This window comes from Xenopus tropicalis, chromosome 9 (genome assembly GCF_000004195.4).
Source record: "Xenopus tropicalis strain Nigerian chromosome 9, UCB_Xtro_10.0, whole genome shotgun sequence".
In the NCBI taxonomy this organism is placed as follows: domain Eukaryota; kingdom Metazoa; phylum Chordata; class Amphibia; order Anura; family Pipidae; genus Xenopus; species Xenopus tropicalis.
This window is the reverse complement of record NC_030685.2, coordinates 75,422,122-75,449,707: the sequence shown is the minus strand read 5'-3', so window position 1 is coordinate 75,449,707 and position 27,586 is coordinate 75,422,122. Positions and strand designations below refer to the sequence as shown.

At 42.0% G+C, this 27,586-nt stretch overlaps 1 protein-coding gene across 7 annotated transcripts in view; it reads left to right on the top strand.

Annotated features, from left to right (window-relative positions):
* The window catches only part of galnt13 (polypeptide N-acetylgalactosaminyltransferase 13), a 193,503-nt gene that overhangs the window by 60,816 nt on the left and 105,101 nt on the right, over window positions 1-27,586 (top strand). For all 7 annotated transcript variants that reach the window (XM_031892695.1, XM_031892694.1, XM_031892692.1 and 4 more), the window contains 1 exon segment: window positions 15,790-15,958. In XM_031892695.1, coding sequence (XP_031748555.1) covers window positions 15,867-15,958 — 92 coding nt within the window. In that variant the 5' untranslated portion in view covers window positions 15,790-15,866.

Genomic DNA, 27,586 nt, shown 5'->3' with positions numbered 1-27,586 from the left:
TCCTATTGGGTTTATTCAATATTTAAATCATTTTTAGCAGACTTAAGTTGTAGAGATCCAAATTACGGAAAGATATCTTATCCGGAATACCCGGGTCCCGAGCATTCTGGACAACAGGTCCTATACCTGTACATGTTTAGCATTTCTAACCTAATTCTTTGTAAGGCTTTAGTTCTCCTTTAAATCAATTTTGACAAAGAGAAAAAAGCTCATTCCTAATAAGAGGTAGTTTCCCATACATTAAAATCCTGCGGTGGAACAGTATTTCACACCCTGATAATGCGCCAAATAATCCTATTTTAATGTCTGGCTGGCAGTAGGGCTGACAATCTCTCAGCAGAAATGCCTGTGCCAATTGGGCTGAAATCTTATTTTACATTCTGGTTAATAAACAGCAAAATACTGAGCTGCGGAATGAAAAAGTGTATTTTTGTGACCTCATCAAACGCTCTTGTAGATTTCCTCCCATCTAAATTCCTCCTGTCTATCACACGTCGCCCTGTGACAAATCTAATTTCCATCATAGCAAATCATTATTCCTTGCATGACACAGAGGGGCTGTAATGCTGTAAGCTCATTGCATTGCATAGATCTGTGCATTTGTTTTCAATACTGAAGCTCTCAGCTGACAGATAAGAATGAATGGCTAGAGGCAAATTTCAGGTAAACCAAATGTGTATTTACCCCCATGTGTATGTTATGGGTCACAGAGCTGATAATCATTCAAAGAATAGGAAATGTTAACACTAAAACAAATTAATGTTAAATTGCTCAGAGTGCTCTTCTGATCACTTTTGCAATTCACATTCATTTTTTTTTTCTAGCTCTTCAAGAATAGTGCCACCTGCTGGTCATTTCTGCCGACTAGCGATGGACGAAAAATCTTACCAGGCATGGATTCGCTGCGAATTTCCTTGTTTCGCCATTGGCAGATTTTTTCGCAACGCGGGCAACAAAATTTGCCGCAGATTAATTCAGCCGGTGTCCAAAAGTTGACGCTTGCGTCAAAAGAATTGTCGCAAGCGTCAAAAGAATTGTCTTGTTAGTCAAAAAGAATTGTCTTGTTAGTCAAAAGAATTGTCTTGTTAGTCAAAAAGAATTGTCTTGTTAGTCAAAAGAATTGTCTTGTTAGTCAAAAAGAATTGTCTTGTTAGTCAAAAGAATTGTCTTGTTAGTCAAAAAGAATTGTCTTGTTAGTCAAAAAGAATTGTCTTGTTAGTCAAAAGAATTGTCACCCGTCAGAAGCATTGCCTCGCGCGTCAAAAGAATTGTCTTGTGCCAAAAAGAATTGTCTCTCTCATCAAAAGAATTGTCTCTCTCATCAAAAGAATTGTCTCTCTCATCAAAAGAATTATCTCTCACGCCAAAAAGAACTGTCGCGCAAGTTTTCCGATGTTTCGTGAATCTCTTGAAAGATACATTCGCTCATCACTACTGCCAACCGACCTGACAGTCGGGAGGAAATCTCAGAAGGAGAAGAAAGCCTTCTGATGTTGCTCTGCTGAGAAAAGTCATCTTTAGTGATGGAATTAAAACAGCCGGTATGGGCCCCCAGTCGGTTTAGGGATGGCATCAACGAGCCAATGTGGTTCCTGATCCAGCGTAAATTAAAATCTGCCTGATCGAGATCTGGTTGATTTCAGGGTATGCAGGCCCGTCATTAGTGCCCATATGTGGGCCGATAAGCTACCGAATAGGTCTAAGGGACCAATATCGGCAGCTAAAATCAGCTTGTGTATGGGAACCTTAAGTCTAGTTTTTGAAAGTTTGTGAAATACTCAACAACTATTTGGCTCTCCATCTTTCCATCTCTTCACCACCAGATTTCCAATCTGGGGGTGGAGTAAAATGCAATCCTGCTCATAAGAGCTCTCAGTAATTGTACATGAATTTGTTATAAGGGTTTTCAGTTTCTTCAGGGAGAATCCTTACAAATAGTAAATATATATATACTTTCATTAAACAAGTGTAAATAATTTGAAAGTTATTTCTTGATGCAATTTGTTATGTTGTCCAAAGCTCCATACTGTATTTGTATGTGGTAAACCTATGTGAACCTTTTTAGCACATTCCCCCTTACAGAAGAGATGTTGGTGGGGTTCCTCACATGAACTTTTAAACCATTTTAAACCATTTTTTATAGGATTAAGGTTGGGACTTTGACTTGCCCATTAACTTTCTTCTGCTTTAACCATTCTTTGGTAGATCAACTTATGTGCCATTTTCTTGCACGACCCACTCTTGCTTGAGCTTCAGGTCAGGGTCGGACTGGGCCACTGGGACACCGGGAAAAAATCCCAGTGGGCTCCGGCCCAGACCCGACCCTTGCTGGCGCTCCCCCTGCCCGACCGTTCCTCCCCTGACACGTTAAATTTACGCAAGCTCAGGGGAGGACGTCGGGTGGGGGACCCTGTGGGGGGTTATGGGGGCCCCTGCGGGGGAGAGGTTAGGGAAAGGGGGCACCTGCAGGGCACCTGGGGTGGGGGCCCTGGTGGGCCCTGCACACCCCCAGTCTGACCCTGCTTCAATTTATAGATGGAAACCCTGACATTTCCCTGGTACCAATCAGAACTCAGGGTTCTAGTCCATCCTGTTCCAAATTCGGCAAAGCAGGCCCAAACCATGATACTACCACCACCTTCCCAGATGGAATATGGTTGTTATGCTGCAATGCAGTATCTGACAAGCATAACATTTTTCATTGCAGGCAAAAAATTCTGTTTTTGGCCTCAATTATCCACAGAACAGTAGCCTTCTGGCTTCACCATGTAGCAGATGACCAGCACTCCTGCAGCCCTGGTATGGCCACCATTGTTGTTCAGTTTTCTCCTGATGTTGGGCTTATGAACACGAACACTTGCAAAAGAGGTCTTTAGTTCCTTAGATGTTGGCCTGGGGTTGTTTGAGGTCTCCTAGAGTATTACACACCTTGCTATTGGTGTAATCTTTGTTGGTAGACCACTCCTGGGGAGGGTAAGAATGAAAAGAATTACCTCTATTTGTACAAGATCTGCCTGATAGTGATTGGTGGAGTCCAAAATCTTTAATCATAGTTTTGTAACCCTTGTCTAGCCTGGCGAGCTATGGTTGTAGGCTAGGTTCCAGTTAAAGGGCCAGAAACAAAAGGCTATCATGATAAACAATAGCCTTTTGTTACTGGCCCTTTAAATGGAACGTAGCCTATGAGCATAGTGGCTCTACAGAATAAAATGTATTTGTAAGGATATAATTTATTATAACCTCCAATCGCACATGAAAAGATAGGAGGGAGCCGTCCTGCTGATTGTATTACTTAGCAGATGTGCTGAAACCTGTCTCCCTTCTACACAAAGCTGCGCTAGAAATGTTATTCATCCCTCAAATAAATAATACATCTATTATGCACGTCTGCTAAAACTGCACACACAGTGTTCTACAGACAGCCCGTGGAGCTGCCAGATTGCTTTGTTGTACCTTTCTTATCCGCACTAAGCAGAACTAAAATGCCATTTGTTGACAGTAATGCAGAATAGGATGATGCCTTCTGCTCCGCTAACTCCTCCATGGCGAGATATAGTTTTAGGAAATGCACGGACTGACTTTGGGAGACGATTTAGAGATTCCGCTGTTTGAAAGAAATTATTGAAATTTTTTAATCAGCTTACAGATTACAATATACGAAATAATAATAATGTCAATATGAAATAATGACTGGAATAAAGGACACACATTGTGTTGTTACGTGTGCACAAACTTAATGTGGAAAGGAAGAACAAGGGCAGTAGTTAGAGGGGTCCCAAGTCAGGGTCGGACCGGGGAGTGAAGAGCCCACTGGGGCTCCCGGCCCAGGGGCCCTGCAAGTGCCCGCACTGGCCTTCCCCCCCCCGTGCAGGGACCCCCCTCGCAGGGCCCCCCACCCGACGTTCCACCCCTGAATGCGTAAATTTAACACGTCAGGGGAGGAGCGGTCTGGCAGGGGGAGCGCTGGCAAGTGTTGGGTCTGGGCCACCGGGGCTCACCAGGATTTTTCCAGTCCAACCCTATCCCAAGTAAAACAAAAAGACTGGGGCCACAGATGAAATCCAGAGTACTCTGCCATCAGCTGTTGGCAGACGTTATTGAAGTAAATCCCTGTAGAATTCTAGCCAAAGTTTGGGGAATTAATATAAATACAAGCTCATCCCTCAGATCAGATGTTTCTATTTCTCCACAATTGCAGCACAAAACCTTCAGTAAAAACAGGCCACGGACTAATTTGTGGGCAACTGCCCTATATATTTTATGTCCCATTTCATACGCTGAATAAAATATGTAGGGTATTAGCCAATATGCTTTGTGTCTTCAAAATTTGTGGAAAGCCATGTAAACTGGTCTTCAAAAATGAGCAGTGAAGGGGGTTGCCCCATTTGTCTACCAAAGAAGGGGGTTAAATAGGGCTGGCACAATAGTTTGGCTCCTACCAGTGATAAGATCACAGAGGAGGGGTGCAGAATACTGTACATGGGCAGAAGTGATTTTTGGCCAATCTGATTTCCCAACCTACATGTTAAATATGTGGCCGACCCCTAGTCAGTGAATAATTTTGGACATTTGTAAATAGGCTGCTGAGTGAGTCAAGAGACACCAAACTGGCAGTCAAAATCTATCAGCGTATGTCCAGCTTTAGACTGACCAAAGATGGCAGATCTTAAGGGGTCTTAGACAGCTCCTAAACTTCTTTACAAGAGTTTCAATAAGAATCAGATCTACTGTATATACTCGAGTATAAGCCTAGTTTTTCAGCACCCAAAATGTGCTGAAAAAGTCACCCTCGGCTTATACTCGAGTCGGGTGCCATGGGTCCCTCCAGACTAGCACCCTCTCTCCTTTGTGTGCAAATTAGGCCACCGCAACCAGACCCTCCAGTGCCCTGGCCCGCTCCCAAATTCATCTTCTTCCACCATCCTCACCTGTCCCATTCTGCACTAGACATTGCACTTTATATTCTATATAAACAATATATATATATATATATATATATAGTTTTGAAGGATTTTAACTCTTCGTGTTTTAGCTGGGTTGCTGATTGAGCTAAGGGGGGTAGTACTCTTAAGGCATCATCATTGATACAATATTGTTTTTGTTGACCCTCTTCTCCACTAGAGCTAGTTTACTATTTAAATAAATATTTAAAAACATATACCCCACTCATTTAATGTCATTTTATTGGTATTTATTTTGATTATTGAAACTTAGCAGTAGCTGCTGCATTTCCCACCCTACGCTTATACTCGAGTCAATACGTTTTTCCAGTTTTCTTAGGTAAAATTAGGTACCTCGGCTTAAATTCGGATCGGCTTATACTTGAGTATATACGGTACTTCATTTTATGTTATACTTTCATTTTATGTTTTTCTGAATTTCCATAGTTTTTTTGTAGTCCCACCAATATATAACACATAATACATTTCCCTGATTTTACCGTTTACTGGATTTGACACCTTTTTTCTGGTCCCCTGAAAAATGTTAAAGGACAAGGAAAGGCAAAGTCACTTGGGGGTGCCGAAATGTTAGGCGCCCCCAAGTGACTTAAATCGCCTATCTTGTACCCCGGGCTGGTGCCCCTGTTAGAAGAAAACAGCACCAGCCCGGGGTACCTGTAGCGCTTCCTCTTCCTTTGGCGCTTGAGCATGTACTCAAGCATTTAACAAAAAAGTCAGCTTTTCACTCTACTGCGCATGCGCCGGCCCAGGGATTTTTCCGGCAGAGCGAACACGGAAGGAGGAAGCGCTCGCTGCAGGTACCCCGGGCTGGTGTGGTTTTCTCCTAACAGGGGCACCAGCCCAGGGTACAAGGTAAGCGATTAAAGTCACTTGGGGGTGCCTAACATTTTGGCACCCCCAAGTGACTTAGCCTTTCCTTCTCCTTTAATGTGAGGATTCTACTGTAAATGTGCTGGAGAAAGTGTAGGGGTATAATGTCATGTCTTCTTTTTTCCATGTGGAATAAGTAGGGGTTTTGGGTCACACTAAAAAGACTAGTTAGGGGATACCACCTTAAGCTGGCCCTGTTCTGAAAACAGTGGGAGACCGGCTGCACCGGTTTTGTAAACATGCCGCCCCCATCCCGTCCCCCTACCCCAGGATCGTGCTCAAGCGCCCTCACATAGAGCACTGCATGGGGACAGGATGCGCAGATAACTTCAGCACGCCTAGACCCCAATGCTCCATATGTGAAGGAAGTACCAGGTGTGGCTGGGTGGCATGCTGCCCCCAGGGCCGGATTTCTATCCCGTGCGCCCCGAGGCCTCCCCTGTGGGTGTCCCCCCTGCGCATGCGCGAACGCGCGCCCCCATTGCGCATGCGCAAACGCTCCTTTTAACTCCCATACGGAGCAGTGGGGAGAGGTCCCGACTGCTCCGTATGGGAGCAAAATTTTAAAATGTTCTTGCGGCGGGGCGGCATGCCGCCCCTAAACTTCTGCCGCCCTAGGCCCGGGCCTTTGTGGCCTCTCCACAAATCCAGGCCTGGCTGCCCCTAAATTTGTGCCGTCCTAGGCCACGCTCTTAACTTCAGACTTGACAGTCCCTGGACTTGTCCCCTTCGGCACGCTCTGGTACATGGCATGGTGTGTGAACGTGTCACCATGTAGACACAATGTTTTCACTTTTGTGCCAAATTCAAACTTAAATAGAGCTTGTTTTTATTGCCCAAGCTGGCTCTGAGTATGCAGACCCTTACTATCCTTTGCTATTGCCTCTACTGTTTTTTTATTTTTCACCTGTCTTTTTTTTTTTTGCCTGATCCCTTTTGTACCCAACTCTCTGGATCAACCTTGGCCATGTGTAGCCTAGGGCTCTACTGCTACACCTAAAAGATTGATACTAGCAGTCTATGGGCTTCCTTATACTACTGTCAGTAGCAGTAGGACAGGGTGCTAAATGCAAAAAACAAACCCAAACACTATGGGGCACATTTACTTATCCACGAACGCTCCGAGTGTTCGTTCGATCGGTCCAATCGTATTTTTTTGCGACTTTTTTGTAGCTTGCACAACTTTTTCGACGCTTTGCCGCTGTTTACAATCATTTGGTCCGAAAATTTTGTGACTTTCGGATCGCCAATACGATATTATCGTGACTAATACGATTTTTTCAGAAGCATTTTTGTGATATTTGCAATCTACAGAAATTTTCATTTCCAATACGAATTTTTCCTATTCGGCATTCGATAAATCTGCCTCCATGTCTTGTACCCTGCCCTACACTTTTTGAAACCAAAGCGCCAGTTTTAAAAATTTGTGTGCCATAGTCATAATGGGGTATCCTACCGATTCGGCGTATTAGGAGTAGTGATGGGCGAAATGTTTCGCCAGGCATGGATTCGCGGCAAATTTCCGCGTTTCACCATTGGCGGATTGTTTCACGAAACGAATGAAAAAATTCGCCACGGAAAAATTCGCCGCACATCCAAAAATTGGCAATTTTTTTTTTGATGTGCGACATTTTTGCCGTTTCGCGAATTTTCCGCCATTTCGTGAATCTTTCAAAAGATTCGCGAATTTTTCGGCAAAGCGAAATGGGACAGATTCGCTCATCACTAATTAGGAGGTCAGGTACCCACGATGAGATGGGGCTCACTCCTCTATGGCCCTGAAGTAGGCACCACCAGAAGGTAGAACACACACAGTGCAGGTAGCAACAGCGTTTTCTAAAATAGTTTCCGCCAAGTAAAAAGTTGCTGACAATACTATATAAACGTTCATGCTTAGGTGGCATTTCCTTTGGTGAGGTCATAAATTTATGGCTTTTGTTATTATGTCATGAATTGCGCTGCCAGTAGTCAGGGCCACTTGATGAAAGGCCTTCGGGAAGATATTGAAGACAATTTAAAGAGAATTAAAAAGATGAACATTCATATTAACATCTGGCAGCACCGAGTGCCATGGAGCGTCATTTGTAAGTAATTGAATGTATGAATGTTTAATGGCGCTGATTGATGCCCGAGAGTCATTTATTGTATGTAGGTTCTTCTGAGCCCCATAGCGGGGGAGCAGCATGGCAACAACAAGGCGATCGTGTATGAATAATGATGTTTAGTGTCCTGAGTCTGAATTCTGACCCCGGCCGACTTTGGTTAATCTTGTTACATAGCCTGCTTATATTCTGTAAATAGAGCAAATTATCCGAGCAGATGCATAAGGCAATCATGTTTAATCCATGTTATTTGCTGCAGTGTAGCCATCCCATGCCTCCATTATACTCATGCATAAATAAGCTGGGGGCTGGGGGGGATCAGGGTTATAAGAGGATAGCAATTATTTCTCTGTAATAGACAATGGGACTCATCTGCTGTCCTTCACACACACACACAAAAACCACATTTCTACTATTTCTTATCCATTTTTATATGGTTAATATGCTGCGATGCAACACCTAGTTGTGGCAAATGCTTTAATAATCATAATAAAAATGCATCTTTTTTCCAAGCGCACAAGACGCCTAGATTATTAAAACCCTTTAATTTCCTCCCGTTGGATTCTGAAGAGTCGCCGTGGGAGGTTAAAAATCTCTTTCACTCCCAGCCCATTATATCCTGCATAAATTAGGGAAAATAAGGTCATAAGAGAATTACACGATGATTCAGTGATTACATTTGTTATGCGCGTTGGTAAAAAAAATAGCTTGTAAAAATGTTTGAAAAAATAAGTACTGTTTAGATTGGAAATGCTCAACTATGGGTATGGGAATTCAGTCAATAGGGGTGCAGAATATGTCATAAAGTAATAATAATAATCAGAGGAAAGAGAGGGCAGTATGTAAAACAACTTTCTCACATTCCATTCCCTTCCTCGGATTTTTATTATTCATTATGTCTGAGATACTAAAATATAATTACCCCTTATTGGGGGCAGAACAATCCTATTGGGTTTATTTAATGGTTAAATGATTCCCTTTTCTCTGTAATAATAAAACAGTACCTGTACTTGATCCCAACTAAGATATAATTACCCCTTATTGGGGGCAGAACAGTCCTATTGGGTTTATTTAATGGTTAAATGATTCCCTTTTCTCTGTAATAATAAAACAGTACCTGTACTTGATCCCAACTAAGATATAATTACCCCTTATTGGGGGCAGAACAGCCCTTTTGGGTTTATTTAATGGTTAAATTATTCCCTTTTCTCTGTAATAATAAAACAGTACCTGTACTTGATCCCAACTAAGATATAATTACCCCTTATTGGGGGCAGAACAGCCCTATTGGGTTTATTTAATGGTTAAATGATTCCCTTTTCTCTGTAATAATAAAACAGTACCTGTAATTGATCCCAACTAAGATATAATTACCCCTTATTGGGGGCAGAACAGTCCTATTGGGTTTATTTCATGGTTAAATGATTCCCTTTTCTCTGTAATAATAAAACAGTACCTGTACTTGATCCCAACTAAGATATAATTACCCCTTATTGGGGGCAGAACAGTCCTATTGGGTTTATTTCATGGTTAAATGATTCCCTTTTCTCTGTAATAATAAAACAGTACCTGTACTTGATCCCAACTAAGATATAATTACCCCTTATTGGGGGCAGAACAGTCCTATTGGGTTTATTTCATGGTTAAATGATTCCCTTTTCTCTGTAATAATAAAACAGTACCTGTACTTGATCCCAACTAAGATATAATTACCCCTTATTGGGGGCAGAACAGTCCTATTGGGTTTATTCAATATTTAAATGATTTTTAGCAGACTTCAGTTATGGAGATCCAAACTACGCAAATATCCCTTATTCAGAAAACCCCAGGTCCCTAACATTCTGGATAACAGGTCCCATACCTGTAATGGAAAATGGATTTTTCTTACCACCCACTACTAGGTAATATATATATATATATATATATATATATATATACCGGCCTTCTTCTCACGCCAAATGAAGTCAATGGGTGTTTCTTCTCACACCAAACTCATTGGAGTCAATGGGCGTTTTTCTCACATTTTTTCTCATGTTTCCCCCATTTTCCCACAAGAAGAAACGCACAATGAAGTTTTAGCGAAGATTTGTGGAAATTTTCGCCACTAGTGAAAACCCAAATTTCACATGAATTCATACCAGGCAAATAAAATACTCATACTTTATAAGGACTCCTATAACTTTAGAAAGAAAAACATTTGATTGTCCAATCTTTTTGTTAAATTAAACATTGAAATACGTGATAGAATTATATTAATAACTCATAATGAAACATTACAATTGGACGCTGATGTAAAGGCTGGGAATAGCAACTCTCACTACAGAATAGGTTTAATTTTGATTGCCAATTTTTTGTTATTGTCATTTTTGTTAAACCAAGTGCCTTGGTCTGATTGCCAGTTTCAGGAGCCCAAGTGCTGATTACAGACTCTTTGCTATGGAAGATTATTATCACTTTGTAACTTGTTATTCTCCAAGCAGCTCAGTTCTGATAAATCTTTCAGTCATTATTTATTGACGCACAACTGAAAGATTAAGACTTCGTTGTGTGGAATTTGAAGAGAGTTGTGTATAGACGTTAGAATGGCTCATTTACAACTGTAACCCCGATAGCGGCCACACAATATAGACTGCAGTTGTTGGCTGAATCAATGCTATTCATTAAAGGTACTTGTGTCCAAGCCACTCCTCTCTATATATCTCTATAGTCACATTCTGTCCCGTGCTTCTGTCCCGACTCCAGTTCCGAATGGGGGGCAAATGCGCATATTGACACAGAGGAACCCTGGATCTATTTTCTCACAAACTGGTGATAGATCCACGGTTCCAACAGCAGCCAGGGCTAATACATGAAGTGGACTTGCACCTACAGAATGAGGCAAATGGTCAAGAAGTAGAAAATTCTCAACGTTATTGAGTCCAATGAGCATTAAAATGTGTGCAATTGTGCTTGGGTTTTGACACATTGGCCTCAGTTGGGTTGATGCAATACTCCATCTGCTCAATTGCTCTGGAATTGTGGAGAAAATGCTTCATTCTTGGCAAAAAAAACACTAAAAAGGCACTGGTTGGGGTCATTTAAAAAGCAGGGATCTGTCTGTACTCTGCACCTAGCATTGTGGATGATGGAGTGGCTCAGTTGGTTGCGCTTCTTTCTGCAGCACTGGGGGTTCTATGTTTGATTTCAGCCAGGGCACTATCTGCAAGAAATTTATATTCTCTACTTGTGCTCATATGGGGAATTGGTTTCCTCCCACCCTCCAAAAAACACATATAGGCTCCTGACCATTGTTAGTTTGAATAGGGACCTAAACCCTGTTTGTAATAAAGTGTACCAAGGGGCCTGTTTACTAAGAATGGAGATAAATATCATTGGTGATGTTGCCTGTAGCAACCAGTCAGATCTTTGCTTTTGTTTCTAACTTGAAGGTGACTGTTCAAATACAATTGCTGATTGGTTGCTATGGGAAACATCACCGGTGATATTTATCTCCAATCTTAGTAAACAAGCCTCTTAGTTTGCCTACGAGCAGTACCTGATAGCAACCAATACGATTTTTGCTTTTAAACAGGTGACCAGTAAGTGCTACATGCTGATTGGTTGCTATGGGTTACTGTTCCTGGGCAAAATTAGTGCCTTATATTACTTAACCCCCTTAGACTGTAAGCTCCTCTGGTACAGGGACTAATGTGTACAAGTACTGGCACTATAAAAATACAAGGAAATAAATGAATCACATAAAGATTAAAATTTTGGTTTAACCCATAGGTTGAGAATACATTTTACAAGTCTTCAGAATATTAGAATAAACAAAATATTAGGATAATAACATAGTGCATATCTGTTATCTGCTAAGGGAACCAGTGTCGAACTGGGGTGCCAGGGACACACCGGGGCTACTGCCTGGGGGCCGCCCACCTCAGGCCAGGTGCCGCATACTGCACCCCCCTCTCCTGCAGTTCCAGACAGACAGAGGGGCGGAGCGCAGGCTCACAGGTGGGGGGAGAGGGAGGAGCCAACAGGGGCCACAGCTGGGGAGTGGGAGGAGCGGACAGACAAGGGCTGCAACTGGGGAGTGGGAGGAGCAGGCAGACGGGGGCTGCAGCTGGGGAGCGGCCTGAGCCAGTGGGACCCACCGGGTTTTTTCCCGGTCTCCGGCTGGCACTTTCTGACCCTGAAGGGGACAATTGCAAAATGTGTTCTTTTACTGCTATACAATGAGAGTATAGTAACTCTTTAACCTAGGGAAGCGCCAAAGAATTTATCCAGATTTGTCCAAAATTTAATATTATGATAATAATATATTTCATATCTATTATCCGCTGAGGGAACAATAGCAGGATTAATTTCTTGTGCCGCTAGTCATAATAAAACTCATATCTTTGTATCTCCAATCTTTTAATATTCCGAATACAGGGAAGTAAATGTTGGCTGAAATCCTTTGAAGCACCTTCCCCTTTGTCTTCCGACAATGCATTTAATTAACAGATGGCTCGCCTTGCCTTCTTTTTGGAGGAAGTGACATTTCGAATCATTAACACTGAAGGAGACAAAGATTTCCTGTAGTGATCCACTTAACAAAACATTACTGTAGTCCAACGGCCCGTTCTATTAATCAGCGAGGCAAGTGCTACTCTAATTAAAAGATATGCACAATGCAATTTGCCTGATAAAGTGTTCTTTCCCTCTAATACAAATGCCTGTAAACCCAAACAATATGATGATAATGATAGCATTGGAGCAAATTTTAATTAGAATTCCAGACATAACGCAAGTTATTGCTTATGGGTCAAAATGGACTGGTTACCGTTGGGTCTCTTTTACGGGTACCCTCTTTCTAACAATAACATATTACATTGTCTTCTTCATGGCCAAGGTTTATTTATCTTTTCCCTTCTAGGCACTGTGTTTAGTATACTTCATGGCCCAAAGTATGTTGACACCTACCTGTCCAACATCTCATTTCCAAACCATGAGTTTTAATATGAAGTAGGTTCTTCCTTTACTGCTCTAAGAACCCCTGATCTTCTTGGAAGGCTTTAAGTTAGATGTTAGAACATTGTTGGCTGGATATACTTCCATTCAGCCATAAGAGCATTAGTGAGGTTGGGCACTGATGTTGGGGGCCACAGTCAGGCCTTTTTTAAAGCTGGTGGTTCAGTTCATACCACAGTTGAGTTAAAGGAATACTGTCATGGGCAAACATGTTTTTTTCCAAAACGCATAGAGCTTCTCCAGCAGAATCCTGCATTGTAATCTGTAATCTGTAATCCCAAGTGCCACAGCCATATGACCTGTGCTCTGATAAACTTCAGGCACACTTTACTGCTGCGCTGCAAGTTGGAGTGATATCTCCCCCCCCCAGCAGCCGATCAGCAGAACAATGGGAAGGGAGCAAGATAGCAGCTCCCAGTAGGTATCAGAATAGCACTCAATAGTAAGAAATCCAAGTCCGGCTTGGGACTCCTCCAGTTACATGGGAGTAGGAGAAACAATAGGTTAGCTGGAAGCAGTTCGGATTCGGACAGGACTGTGGATTCGGCCAAAACCAAATCCTTAAAAAAAAGCCTGGATTTGGCCCGAATCCCAAACCAAATCCGGGATTCGGTGCATCCCTAGTAATCTCAGATCATAGATTCATGTAATAGTAACATTGTTAGCTAAAAACTACTGAACTGTTTGTAGTTTACTGAAATACTATAGACAAATGGAGAGAATACGATGCTGTTTCAAAAGTTAAAGGCTGGTTATGCCCTCACATTTTCCTGTATATGTCATGGCTTTGCATACATGGATTTTAGGTATCTCTCTCCGAACAGGCCAGGAGAAATCAAAAGTAATTATCCTTGCTACGGTGAGTCTGATACCATGCCATGTCCCCTTCTGACTTCTTCAAATTGATTTATAACACAACAGGAGGCCTGCAGGAGGTGAAAAAGAGATTGTAGGCAGCACGCCAATGAGACAGTGGCAGCTTTGGCAAAGTTGAAACTGCAAGCTAAGCCAATAACGCCTTTAAATAAGGAGTAAAATAAAACAAAAGGAAACTAAACACACCTACTATAAATGCTTCAGTTGTTATATCAGGCACCTCTCAATTGCTATCAGTCACAACGTCTGTAGGTCAGACAAAGTCATTGGTCCAATATCCTTGTACTGTCTCTGTGCTGTGTTTCCATGGCATTTAAAATATTGGTGTGGTCTAGTCGAATTGGGCACGCTCGTGGCAAAATTGGGCGCGGTCGCGACAAAAAATGCAGTTAAAAAAAGACATGGGTGACAAAAAAGTCGTGCAACAAATGTGTTTTCGCTGATTTTTCGCAGTTTCTCGAATTTTCTTGTCGTTTCACAAATTTTATGGTGAAGCGAAATGGGACAGATTCGCTCATCGCTAGAGGCTACCTCTTAGGAATGTTTTATAGCAGTTCAAATGTCCTGTACTTGCAGTCACCCTTGGTCTTGTAGATCACAGAACAGGCAACTATTAGAATGAATGTATTTTGAACTGCACAACATACTGTGTAGACAGAACAAGATATTACATTGCATAATTTTTGAAAGTACACAGCCTTCTTCATCAGCATTCATAAGCTTGAGTCTTCCAGATGCATAGCCTCATTACATATAGATCAGCCGACATTACAATATGCCCTAGTAAATAAGTCCAAAGCGAAGAATTTATTCTTAGTATTGCTCTGTTTTTTTTCTACATGCACCAGAAGGCTTATATACACACATTTTTTAACACAATTTACTCCAAATTCAAAGGATATTTTATCTTTGATCCTTACAGTTGTGCATACTAAATGTGGCCATACATGGTTAGATTTGCTTGTTTGCCGAAGTCACCAAACTAGTGTATCTTCTGCCGATATGCCCACGTAAAGGTTGGCGATATCAGGCTAATTCGATCCTTTGGCCCTAGGGTCAAATGATCGAATTACAACAGTGGGCATATGCACAGTCAGACTGAGGACTACATCAACAAGCCCATGCGGTTCCTGATCTGATGGAAAACCAAACCTGCGCAGATATCAGTCGGGTAGGCCTGTCGGGGGTGCCCATACATAGGCTGATAAACTGCCCAAATCAGCAGCTGAAATCTTTCTGTGTATGGCCACCTTAACTCTATATTGTGAAGACCACATAACATACCTAGATGTCCTTGCTGCCAATGCTCCTTTAGATAATTATTTTTGGAACTGTGGTTGCTGGTAATCTATGCTTATCAAAACAAATATAGGGAAATGAAGTAAACATATGGCTTGCTTAGAAACAGGGAATATTTATTTGCTTTTTAGTTGCTTCCAAGGTTTCAGCTGAGAATTTGGGGCATTCTGGCCACAACTACCAAGGCCATACCTTTCCTACCCCATAGCTATATCGTTCCACCATGGTACTGCTTCCTTTCTGATAATCTCCATCCTTTGCCTAAATATTGGGTGTGTTCTAGTTGTCCCTGTATTGTAGAGTCTAAAACATTGAATCTACTACATTGATTACAGTGTAGACCAGTGATCCCCAACCAGTGGCTCAGGGGCAACATGTTGCTCCCCAACCCCTTGGATGTTGCTCTCAGTGCCCCCAAACCAGGGAGTTATTTTTGAATTCCTGACTTGGGGGCAAGTTTTGGTTGAATAAAAACAAGATTTACTACCAAATAAAGCCCCCTGTAAGCTGGTGTAGATTATAGAGGCAACTTGCAACCTGCCTTGAAATCAAGCCCAACTGCTTGCCTCCTTGTGCAAAATTGGCAATACTGCTATGTTTCAAATCCGACAATCACATTTTTAAAAATGTCAAGTAATGAAAATGTGTAATTTTCAATTCTTTTTTTTTTCTTCTTTGTGTTTTAGCCGTGATTTCAAGAACTCCTGAGGGTCCAGGGGAGCTTGGGAAAGCTGTAATTATTCCAAAAGATGATCAGGAGAAAATGAAGGAGCTATTCAAAATCAATCAGTTCAACCTGATGGCCAGTGACCTCATTGCTTTAAACCGAAGTCTTCCTGATGTAAGGTTGGAAGGGTAAGTTGAAAATCTATATATATGCAAATTGTGAGGGCCACGATGAACGGAAATCGGTCTGCGTAAAGCCAAAAAAACTGCACTCAAAGGGAAATTGTGATTGATACTTTATACTCATAAAGAAGTTTTTGAGATATAACTAGTTTATTAGTGTGCTTCCTCAGCCTAACCTGCTACAGACAACCCAGCCATGCTGTGCTTTGGTACAATCAGCCAGTTAGATCAAGTGATATCTGTCCATGACTCATAGCATCAGTGTGCTCTTGGGAGATGTTGCCTTCCGGCTTGTGAATGGAAGCTGTTTAGATGCAACCATAATATAATGCCATTGAGGAGCACTATGTACTATGCTGTAAATTCCATAGAACAATATCTGCCACTTGTAAAGTGGTGAAGGTTACTTTAGTTCATCATAGTGGGAGATGTAAGCTTCAATGGAGATGTTACTAAACATAGAATGCTTTCCCTGTTTCAAGGATTTTGCACTCTGGTCCAGGAAGCTATAGTGTTCTGGAAGGAACAGGGAGACATTAGATCCATTCCACTAGTCCAGCTCACATACTGGAGCTCACAGGAAGGCTGGCCTGTAGAAAGGTATTTAATTGTAGGAAGAATGTGTGTAAGGTCTCTCAGAGCAGAGCGCAGGGCAGGAAGGATACCTGTCTGTGTTTGTAACTCCCAAAGGGGCTGGGGGGGCTTCCTGCCACTGCAAGGAGCAGAGAGAGAACCTGACAAAGTGACTGAGAGACTGAGTATCTGAGAAACTGAGAGGAAAGCCAGGAGGCTGAGAAATTCCCCCCAAAGAAGTATCTTGAGTACAGGAGTGACCCCAAATATTTGTATTTTCTTACTGGTCCACAAGGGCCCGGTTTAATGAGGGAACTCCACAAATGTGTGAAGGTAGCGCCCAGAGGGCAGGATTTATGTTTTCTATGCTGAAATGGTCCCCCCTGTGTTAAATAAACAGCCTTAAAGTGCAGAAAGAGTCTGTTGTGGATCCCACAAGTTTACAAGAGGGAAAGTACAATGCATTTGCAGCTAGCCAACGTGGTTAAGCGTCTCAAATTATACACTCCTTTTTTCATGTAAAAAATAGGCATGGTGGAGAGTTTGTCTTATTAATGTCTTGTGGCACTAATGTTTTAAGTCCATTGCTGAACAGGGCACTATTTCCATTGTATTTCTCCCTTGTATATTAGTGGGCTTTTCTTTTGGTACTCTAGCTTTGGGGTTCTTTAAAATTAAGAAAGAAAGCAGAATGGTGCAACTCAAGTTCCAAAGATGCCCCTTCTCTTCCAGGTGGTTGTCAATGCATCCATCCGGCCTCTTCTGGGGAATAGTGTGCCTACTGACACTGGGGAAACCCTGGAGCTGCTGCCACCCTGAACCTGGAAGTAGCTTCAGGGTTCCAATGGAAGGCTACTCTTTAGCCTCATGAATTGAAATGACTTGAAAATGCTAGCAACTTGTCTCTGATTTACTCCCAAACACAAGTATGATTGCATCCCTTTGGATACATAGGCACAGTTGCAATGGACACAACTCGGAGCATGTTGCCATTATTCCTGCATTTTATGGGTAAAAAATATCTTGATTTGCATCTAAAATAGCATTTTGCACACTGAACTCGCGTAAATGGCCCAACTCCACAGGGGCATAGATTTCTATAAAGTACTGTCACATATATAAAGAAATGAATTGTCTTGCTGTGGTTCCCTTGGAGCAGAGAACTTCAGCTGATGTTGGATCCTGTATTTATATGAGGAGATATTTAGCTGTAACGCTGCTTAGCAGCACGTACGAATGTCACTGTTTATGTCGATCGCTTATGTTTCCGGATTTCTTTTCTTCGAAGGAAGACATTTGAATTATTGATCCAATTACATGAGTCAACATGAATTGTATTACAGGATTTCCTGTTTAACTTGATACCGATGATACTTCTGTGGCCAAGACAAATAGATTTCCATTATTGGAAAGTGATACTGCATCCCCTCAACATCCTTTCCTAGGCAGTAACCGTACGATTTCATCGTCCCGCTTTGGATGCAATATCTCATTATTGTGCTATTATGAATTCCAGCCAAGTTACTCATATCGTACTGCCTGTAATACCCTTCTATATCTAGCTTGGAACTTGCCTTTCCGCTAGCCATTACGCATGGATTATAGTAATTTGGCACTTCTGGGTTATACTATGCTCTCTTGAGAGGTCCATGTATGGATTGAGAATTTCATGTTTCAGAACAAGTAACCAGGCTATTTCCTGATGGGAACAGCAGTTATAATGTCACTAAGGGAGGCTTAAAATACATATACAGTATGGAGAACATAACTGTTCTGATAAATAGGGAAAGTTAATTTTTGAGAGTAATGGGTGGAACCTAGCTTAATGGGGATTTTACCCCTCTGAGGTTCCTCCATCTCCTATTATATGAGATAAGAAACCAACTGGGTGCAGATAAGGTGGCAGTTTGTAATAAGAAGGGTTCATACAAATACTAAAGCTGGCCATACACGCACCAATAATATCGTATGAAACTGCATTTCGTACGATATTCGGTGCGTGTATGGCGTCCAATATCACAAAAGGCTGCGGATATCGGCTCATTGATCAGCCAGGTTAAAAGTTTTTGATCGGGCGCCCGAGCAAAATCTATGTTCAGGGCTGAATCAGCAGAAGGAGGTAGAATTTCTATTGTTTCTACCCCCATATCTTCCCAGTGGTGATTTACTGGCTGGGGTACACCCAAAAGCTTAAGATTTCAGACTGACAAGAGGTTGAACCCAGATGTTTTGGGACTTCTGCAGCTTAGCTTGTTGTTCTCAAATTACCTAAAACTCAGCAGGGCTTCCTTCAATCCAGCCTCCACAGAGGGTTTCATGATCCTAATGGGGTTTACAGGGCCCTTAGAGTGGTATCTCCTCTGCACTGGGGGCTACAAATAGACTCTCAGATTCTTCTCTGTTCCCAGCAGTCTCTTGCAGCTCCCAGCATTCATGGTCCCTATAGGGACGCTTCTTCTTTATTGGGAGCTAAACCCAGGCTGCTCTTAGGTTCTCCTCTACTCCCAGAAGTCTGTTGCAGCTCCCAGTATCCTTGGACTGTTATAGTCTCACTTCTCAGTTTCTCCTCTGCTCCCAGCATTGTCTTGTGGCTCCCAGTATCCATGGGCTGTTACAGTGGCACCTCCTCTGCATTGGGTGCTTAAACTAGGTTCCACTCAGGTACGTCTCTGCTTCTGGGCCAGAACTAGGGGTATGCAGAACAGGGATGTGCCTAGGGCACAATGCTTGGGGGGGGGGGGGGCTCTTGTGTGCCTATCCCTAGTCCAAATGTCCAGTCCCACTCATCATCCCCTTCCGCCCATGTCTAGTGCTCCTCCAATGCTTGATAGTCTCACCACCCCCAGCCCGACATCACCACAGTGTGCGCCCATGTGGGCTCGCACTTGGGGGCCACAGGTGGAGAAGTGGTGGCTGGCCAGGTGACTAGGCCTTAAGGCTGTCCTGGCACTGCTCTGCTTCCAGCAGTCTCTTGAGGCTCCCAGTATCCATGGGCCGTTGGCTGACCCCCAAATTTGGTCTAACTGACACTTCCTTAGTTAGTGATCTGTCCTGTTTCACTGGAAAATTCTCAAAAACAGCGGAAAATCCGTGAAACACATTTGACGCACTACTTTTTTGTCGCGTGTGAGGTTTTTTTCTGTGCATGTCTTTCTTGACACGACTGCACCCGTTTTGGTGCAAACGCCCCCAATTTGACAGGTCCGCAACTTTTTTTGACGCACAACAAATCTTTCCGTGCCGAATTTTCACAGAAGTTTCGCCAATGGCGAAATGTGGAAATGTGCTGCGAATCCATGCCTGGAGAAAACATTTGCTCATCGCTGTTCCTGATGATTTCACTGTCCCACTGGCCCTGCTCATTTATATTCTATTCCATGACAATCTGAAATTGAAGGAGCAGAATTTGCTCTGCTTAGTGCAATAAAGAGGTGGCCTCCTCCCTATGCTTTTCTTGCTTATTCTCATTATACAAATCTTACTTCTAAACGTATTCTTCTTTTTCAGAGCTTTATATTCTCTTCCTTTGATAGATGGAGTTTTGCAGGCAATTTATCATTATATAGTTTTGTATCATTTTTTTGCACATTAATGCCATTATTTCAATTTTTTTCCCATTATAACAAATGTGGACTAGCGTATGCCAGTCTCCCCTGAAGGTAAAATGTTATTTTTCTGTACAAAAGATAGATTCTATTCATCTGACCATATGCTGGAGGCTGGTTATTTACAGCAGAAACAGTCAGTGCTTTTGAGCTGTGTTGCGGAATGGAAGCAAAAGACATTGCAAAGAATACAATAGATTTGTAGTTTGCTTTGTACTTTAGACCATTATATGTTTCTTTTTTCAAACAGACTAAGTCGCTGCACCATAAATCAGTGACTTGTTTTGGGGGCAGCTAACTACCAAATTTCACATCATTTCAGAATTTCAAAAATTATTTTATATAACAATTCAATGCCCCATTGGTCACAGACATTGCTCTGGCTGTTGCTGCTTGGGATACACAATATGGCAGCTCCCAGGCATAAAGATATTGATTATTTTGCACAGATTAGGGCTTTTATATGAATGCCAGTTTGCTAGTTCAGCCTGTCCCTATAATTTGCTGCTATGGTGAAAAGTACAAGGCCCTCCTACAGGAGGTGGTATTGCCCCCTTGTGTGTCTACATACAAAACCGATGATTAATTAACGCCCTGCGCTAGACAACACTCGCCTACTATTCTGGTGGAATTCTGGAATCATGCATTGTGGGTAAAAACCAAGGCAATCTGCTCCAATATTTGTTAACTTCGCACTTCCTTAGTAAATTAACCCAGTGGAATTTTCTGTGATACACAAGGTATCAATTACACGCTCTAATGAAGATGGAGACCCCTTAAATTTTGGTATGGCATTGTAAATGGGTTAAGCTATTGGAGGGACTCATAGGTTTAACAATCCCTATGGCCTCATTCTATAACACTTTCTAGTTTTGCTGTTACTATGCAGAAATACATGTTACCACTTTTGCTATTGCTACAAATGTGAAGTCATTGGCCCTTAGCTGGGATGGCCACTTGCTGGGATGACCTCACTGTAATCTAGTAGGGGGGGTATATTTATCATGCTGTGTAAAAAGCGGAGTGAAACATTACCGGTGATGTTGCTCATAGCAGCCAATCAGATGCTTTGATTTGGATTTTCTAACCTTTAAAATCTAATTGCTGATTGGTTGCCCTGGGCAACATTACCGGTAATGTTTCCCTCCACTTTTTACACAGCATAATAAATATACCCCATTAATGTCAGCCAGAGGGTGGGCACTTCCTCTTTGGCCTCCCTTTTTCCAGCAGAAGGTTGTGTTCCAGGGAGCCTGGACCAACTAGGCCCAGAAGCCTTGAGCCATAGACTAAAGCCATAGTTCTAGAGATAAGTAGGGGAGCAGGGACCCCTTCAGGGACATGAAGGTAAGTCAGTGTCTATGAAGATTTTCATTCATCCAGGTCATGGTATATCTAGTACAGGTATAGGACCCATTATCCAGAATGCTCGGGACCAAGGGTATTCCGGATAAGGGGTCTTTCCGTAATTTGGATCTCAACACCTTAAGTCTACTAAAAAATCAATAAAACATTAATAAAACCCAATAGGATTGTTTTGCATCCAATAAGGATTATTTATATCTTAGTTGGGATCAATTCCAAGGTACTGTTTTATTTCTACATAGAAAAATGAAATCAGTTTTACAATTCTGAATTATTTGATTATAATGGAGTCTATGGGAGACGAGCTTTCCGTAATTCGGAGCTTTCTGGATAATGGGTTTCCGGATAAGGGGTCCGATACCTGTATAAATAAATTTAAAGCAACTGGACTTGTTAAGTAATCATTGAAGACGTTTCACTACTCATCCGAGCAGCTTCTTCAGTTCAACTGACTGGTATGGGAAGTCCTCAGCATTCACACCTCTGTGAGTTTCAGATGTCACCTTTCTGAAGAGTTACAAAATGCCATTGTGATTGGATTAGTGGAAGAGTATATATGCTGAGGACTTCCCATACCAGTCAGTTGAACTGAAGAAGCTGCTCGGATGAGTAGTGAAACGTCTTCAATGATTACTTAACAAGTCCAGTTGCTTTAAATTTATTTATACTAGATAAGGTAAGTCAGTGTTTGTAAAAGCACATTGTAGGAGAGTGAGTTACATCAGGATTATTTAGAAAGAGCAGCTGTGTGCTCCAACCAGGGGACATTGGTGGGATTAGTACTCCCAAGGCTCTGCTGCCTTCGTGAAGGGACTGCAGTAGTGAAAGGGAATTCAGGTATAGCTCTGCTGCCTGATTCAAGTCGGCTGTAGGGATCCCGGCCATTTAAGGTGGAAACCCTTGGTACAACACTCTGCCTTTATACCAACTGCACCTGATATTCCACTGTACTACCTCATTGCTGTGAGTATTTACTCTGCACATTTGCTGTTGTCTTGGACAATAAATCAAGTTCCAGTTATTCGCAAAGATCCTCTGGCTTCCTATCCTTATTACTGCTACTTTGGGCAGTGGGGAGGTGTATTTATGCAACATCTCTCAAGTGCACTCTTCCCTTTTGTAAAGGCCCATCGTGTGTGTTAGAGTCACGTGTGCCCATGCTCTGTACCAACTAGCTGGACATTGGCCTAGTACCAGACAAAATAGGGTTACACTATAAAGAGTGCTCAGTTCCTGTTGTTTTTATTTTACAGTGGGCAGGAGTCCAAGCATCCAAGGAGTCAACTTGTAGAATTCATGCACAGTTAAGTTGTGGAAGTATGGCATTGTATTGTGTCACTTTATATCCTTGGAAGATAGTAGGGCTTATTAACACCACAGTCCCTGCAGTCAGTTGCACATAAAACCCCATTCATTAAAGAAGGAAAGGTAAAAACTAAGTAAGCTTTATCAGAAAGGTCTATGTAAATACAGCCATAAGCGCTCACAGAAACACTGATAGAGAGTCCTCTATCAAAGGAAACACAGGATTTCTTGTCTTCCTTTGTATAAACATGTTCTTCGGGTATCAGACTTCATCTTTCAGAAAAATCCTTCTTTCCCGGGCCGGAGTCTTCCTAGATGTCTCCTCTCTCCCTTCTCCTGCTCCCCCCTCCCATAAGAATGTATGATCTATGCTACCAACAGCTAGAGCTGCAGCAGGAAGCTTACTGAGACCAAGCTAAAATGGCAGCTGCTATTTTAAACAAACAGATGGAGCTGTAGGGTTGGTTACTCAGGTATGATAAAGATTTCTACAGAATAAAAATAATGTTCTAGGTGGCAATTATGAGGCAAATCTATCGGCAGTAATATGCCAAAATGCCTTTCCTTCTCCTTTAAAGGTACTTGCATCAAAATGCACTTCCGTATAGTAGTACTCTGTGTCGCTCAATCCTTTCTGCCTCCTGTTCCAACTGAGCGCAGTTGCACCTATTGACACTGAGGAACCCTGTAGCTACCGCCACCTCCAGACCAGGTGGTATCTCCAGGGTTCCCTCAGCGCCCGAGTCAACTGTCACCTAAATAATATAGTGCAACCATCACTCACATTTAAACAGACTTTAAAATATTTAGTGCAATTGCGTCCAATTTGTGATAAAGTGCAAGTGCGTCAGGTGAAGAACCCCCTTTGTAAGCATAACGACCCTGGAATTCTGGGAAAACAATGCATTATGGGAAAGAACACTTTGCTCACTGCACTTACAGTCAGAATTGACCCCTTGTGCACACAGACTGGGATGCGGGAAACCTCATTGGCCCTGACAACCCATGCCCACCCCCCTGGACACTGGGAATGCCCCCCCCCCCTTCTCTCCCCCAGTTACAGCAATGCAGGAAGAAGGTAAAAGAATCATCACTGGGGTGGGAGCAGGGGAAGTGTTGCATGGAGGAAGGCCCTTAATGGGCCCCGGGCACCCCAGTCTGATGATCCTTGTGTTTTCTGCAACTATTTACCAAACCATTTACCAAAAACTGATTTGCTTCAACACAACTGTTCTTCCACTGCATCTAAAACACAAATACAAAGTAATCCTGCCTGTATAAAAATGCACATATTCCCTTTATAATCAGTGCAAAGGGCCCCCATATTGAACCTAACAAAGATTTCCAATTATCTTTATTATATCCTTAAACACTTTTACGGTTGTCCATTAAAGGCCCATCAATAGCCACCATGGGCTCTTCCCCTAGACTCACAGCACAAACCACACTTTGTACAGGAATAATAAAAACTGCAATAAAAAATGGATCGAGCCTACTATATCTGCTTCCTTCCTTTGACACCGTGGTTTTCAGATCCATGATTAAATGTGTTCTTTGGCTGTACAATGAATCAAAGCCGAAAGAAGAAAATACATAAGAACATCTCACTGCGAGGAATTCAGCGGCAACGCATTCCTTTTGACGAGTTCTTCTTTCCTAGGAAGATGTAAATACAAAACAAAATAATCATTCATGGAGCAATCATAATAATGTGCAATCTCCGATCCTGGCACCAAGGAAACAACAATGCGAAACGCTCAGGTTTCAATCTAACACCTAGATGGCTGCATTGATCTTTTGGGGCCCATTATCAGAGCTAGCGCTGAGATACAATGAAGTGGAGATGGGATACATACTGAGCAAATCTATTACTCCATGTTCACAAAACCAGGCACGTACTAGGCAGATACATACAGGAATGGGATATATTATCCGAAATGCCTGGGACCATGGAGTTTTCTTGACATGGGGTTTTCCCGTAACTTGGAACATCATATTTATGGCAAACATTGGTTTACCCTATATATATATATGTATTTATACAGCTCAGTTACCATTGAATATAAAGTCCTGGGGGTCATTTAATAAGTGTAGAACAGGTTGAAAATTGGTGCAATCCACCAGGTTTTTGCACTTTGCAACCTGCCCTGCACTTCTTGGTGACCTACATTCCCCTCTATGGATACAGCACAGCCTGTGTTAAACAGCTATATATTTATGAGGGGTGGGTGGGGACGTAGGTGTACCCACTTAGGTGTACCCCTCCCCCCAACCCACCATCTGTCCCTAACTTGCCTTTTGACCCCGCACTCTGCACTCTGGATTTACTTTTGGGGTGCTAGGTGCAAAGAGAAGCCAGACCCCAGGCACAAGCACTTTTAGAATCAGTTCTAATGGGGTGCAGTATTCCCCTCCATAGTGCTCTAGCACTTGAGTCAGGGTTGTAGTAAATGACCCCTACTGTCTTATTACAGATAAAAGGGAAAAATTACTTGTTGAAAAAGGACTCAATAGGGAATCTAAAAGGGGTTATCCCATCTATCTAATGGGAAAAAAATACCTCTTCTTTTTCCTGCGCCATAGCTTTGGTTGGACTTGAAAATGTAGAAACTGATATTTGCACCGTTGACTTTTTATTATTATTTTTGGTGTTATCTATTATTTATATATTGCTAATGTGTTACACATCAGATTATTCTTCATTCCGAACATTTCCTGTATACGTTTTTTTTTCAAAACGCCTCAGTTAATAGCAGCAGAATTCTGCACTGAAATCTGTTTTTTAAAAGAGCAAATAGATTTTTTGATATTTAATTTTGAAATTCTAAATGGGGCTAGACATATTCTTAGTTTTCCAGGAACCCTCAGTCATCTGGCTCAGCCAAGTCATGACTCCTCCAGTTACACTTAATATCTGAAAATAGTTCCATTGTGTAGCGCTGGCTCTTTCTGAAAGCTCAGAATCAACACTGGTTTTCTAATGACACTGCCCAGAGGTATGGCCATAAATCTGGGCCTGCTCAGAATCAGGCACAATGACCTGAGATGCCTACACACTAATATATAGAATAAAATATATAGGATAAAATGAAATGGTAGAGTGAATTATTTGCAATGTAAACATTGTAATTAAGAAATGAAAAGGAAAGTAATTTTGGCATTTTACTGCCAATAGTTTCGCCACATTAGTGCCACCTGGAATGCTATATTTATTCTGCAGAACGCATTACCATACCTGAGTAAAGAGCCCTAGAAGCTCCCTCCATTTTTTTAAGATTGCAGCTGCCATTTTAGCTTGGTCTCCCGTAGCTTCCTGCTGCAGCTCTAGAGGCTGGTAGCATAGATCCCACATTCAGATGGGAAGGGAAGTGAATTCTTCTGAATTCTTATGGGAGGGGGAGCAAGAGAAGGGAGGGAGAGAGGAGAGAACTGCACAGACTCTGGCTCCTGGGAATAAAGGATTTTTCTGAGAGAGGAAGTCAGATACCAAAGAACATGTTTACAAAAAAGGAGACAAGAAATCCTGTGTTTCTTTTGATAGCGGACTAAAGCTTACTTTTTACCTTTCCTTCTCCTTCAAGCAACCCTCCCAGCATTCTTTTTACTCCCTCCTACATAGACTACAAGCAAACCTCCCCTTTTTTAGAAGGCTTTGTGAAATCCAAGAGCCAAGATCTGTGAGTCCTTGGGGCAATTGTGCAGCATCTATCCTACAAAGCCATTCATGCGTTATATAAAAGGGTGTTTAATAGAGCGGGAATTACCCGTATATATCTTGATGCTACAATATTCTATAGAAATTTGCAATGATATATTATACTTGCTTACTCTATTATATACCCCCAAGTCCTATACAATTCTCTCTCTGTTTGCCTGTGTTGTTGAGCCACTGGAAGGAAGCCAAGCTGATTTCTAAAGGTGAGACTTACAGTACTGTTAGCTTTCTCCAAAGAAAAGAAATGAATTCTGGAGGCTGAACAAGAGTTATATTGGATAACTGCGCTGTGATGTAATAAATCTTTCCACCCAAACCGCTTTCTTTTTTTTCTTGCAACAAGAACTGAAAAACATAGTTTCTTTTCAGCACATACAGTAGATTTTGTTGTAATTGCCGCGACTCAGCGGGGAGACACTGCCGCTGTAAATATTTATAATTAGAAGGCTCTAATGGATTTTCTAGATTAGTTGGCAATATCAATAACATATCATTTTTAAAACCTCATTTTAGCAATAGCAAAAGTTTGCATTCAAGTAATAAAATGGCTTCTTAAAAGACAAAACATTTATTCCATTTCTTTATGCATTTTTTTTAAATGATGTTAATGATGAAATAGGTGAACTGAATTGAACTACTACATATATTCATATTACGTACCCAAACACATAAAAGTCTGTTATCTAAGTGTATTAATTTAGATTTGATGAAGTTTCAGGCTCACAGTGGGCTACCCTACAACTCACAGTGGGATACCCTACAACTCACAGTGGGCTACCCTACAACTCACAGTGGGCTACCCTACAACTCCCAGTGGGCTACCCTACAACTCACAGTGGGCTACCCTACAACTCCCAGTGGGCTACCCTACAACTCCCAGTGGGCTACCCTACAACTCACAGTGGGCTACCCTACAACTCACAGTGGGCTACCCTACAACTCACAGTGGGCTACCCTACAACTAACAGTGGGCTACCCTACAATGTTCTAATGGTAACAAGTGGGGACAGTCTTTTACATTGGCCATAAACTGATTCACTTGTTTGGCAACATTCTCTAATATGCTGTTTT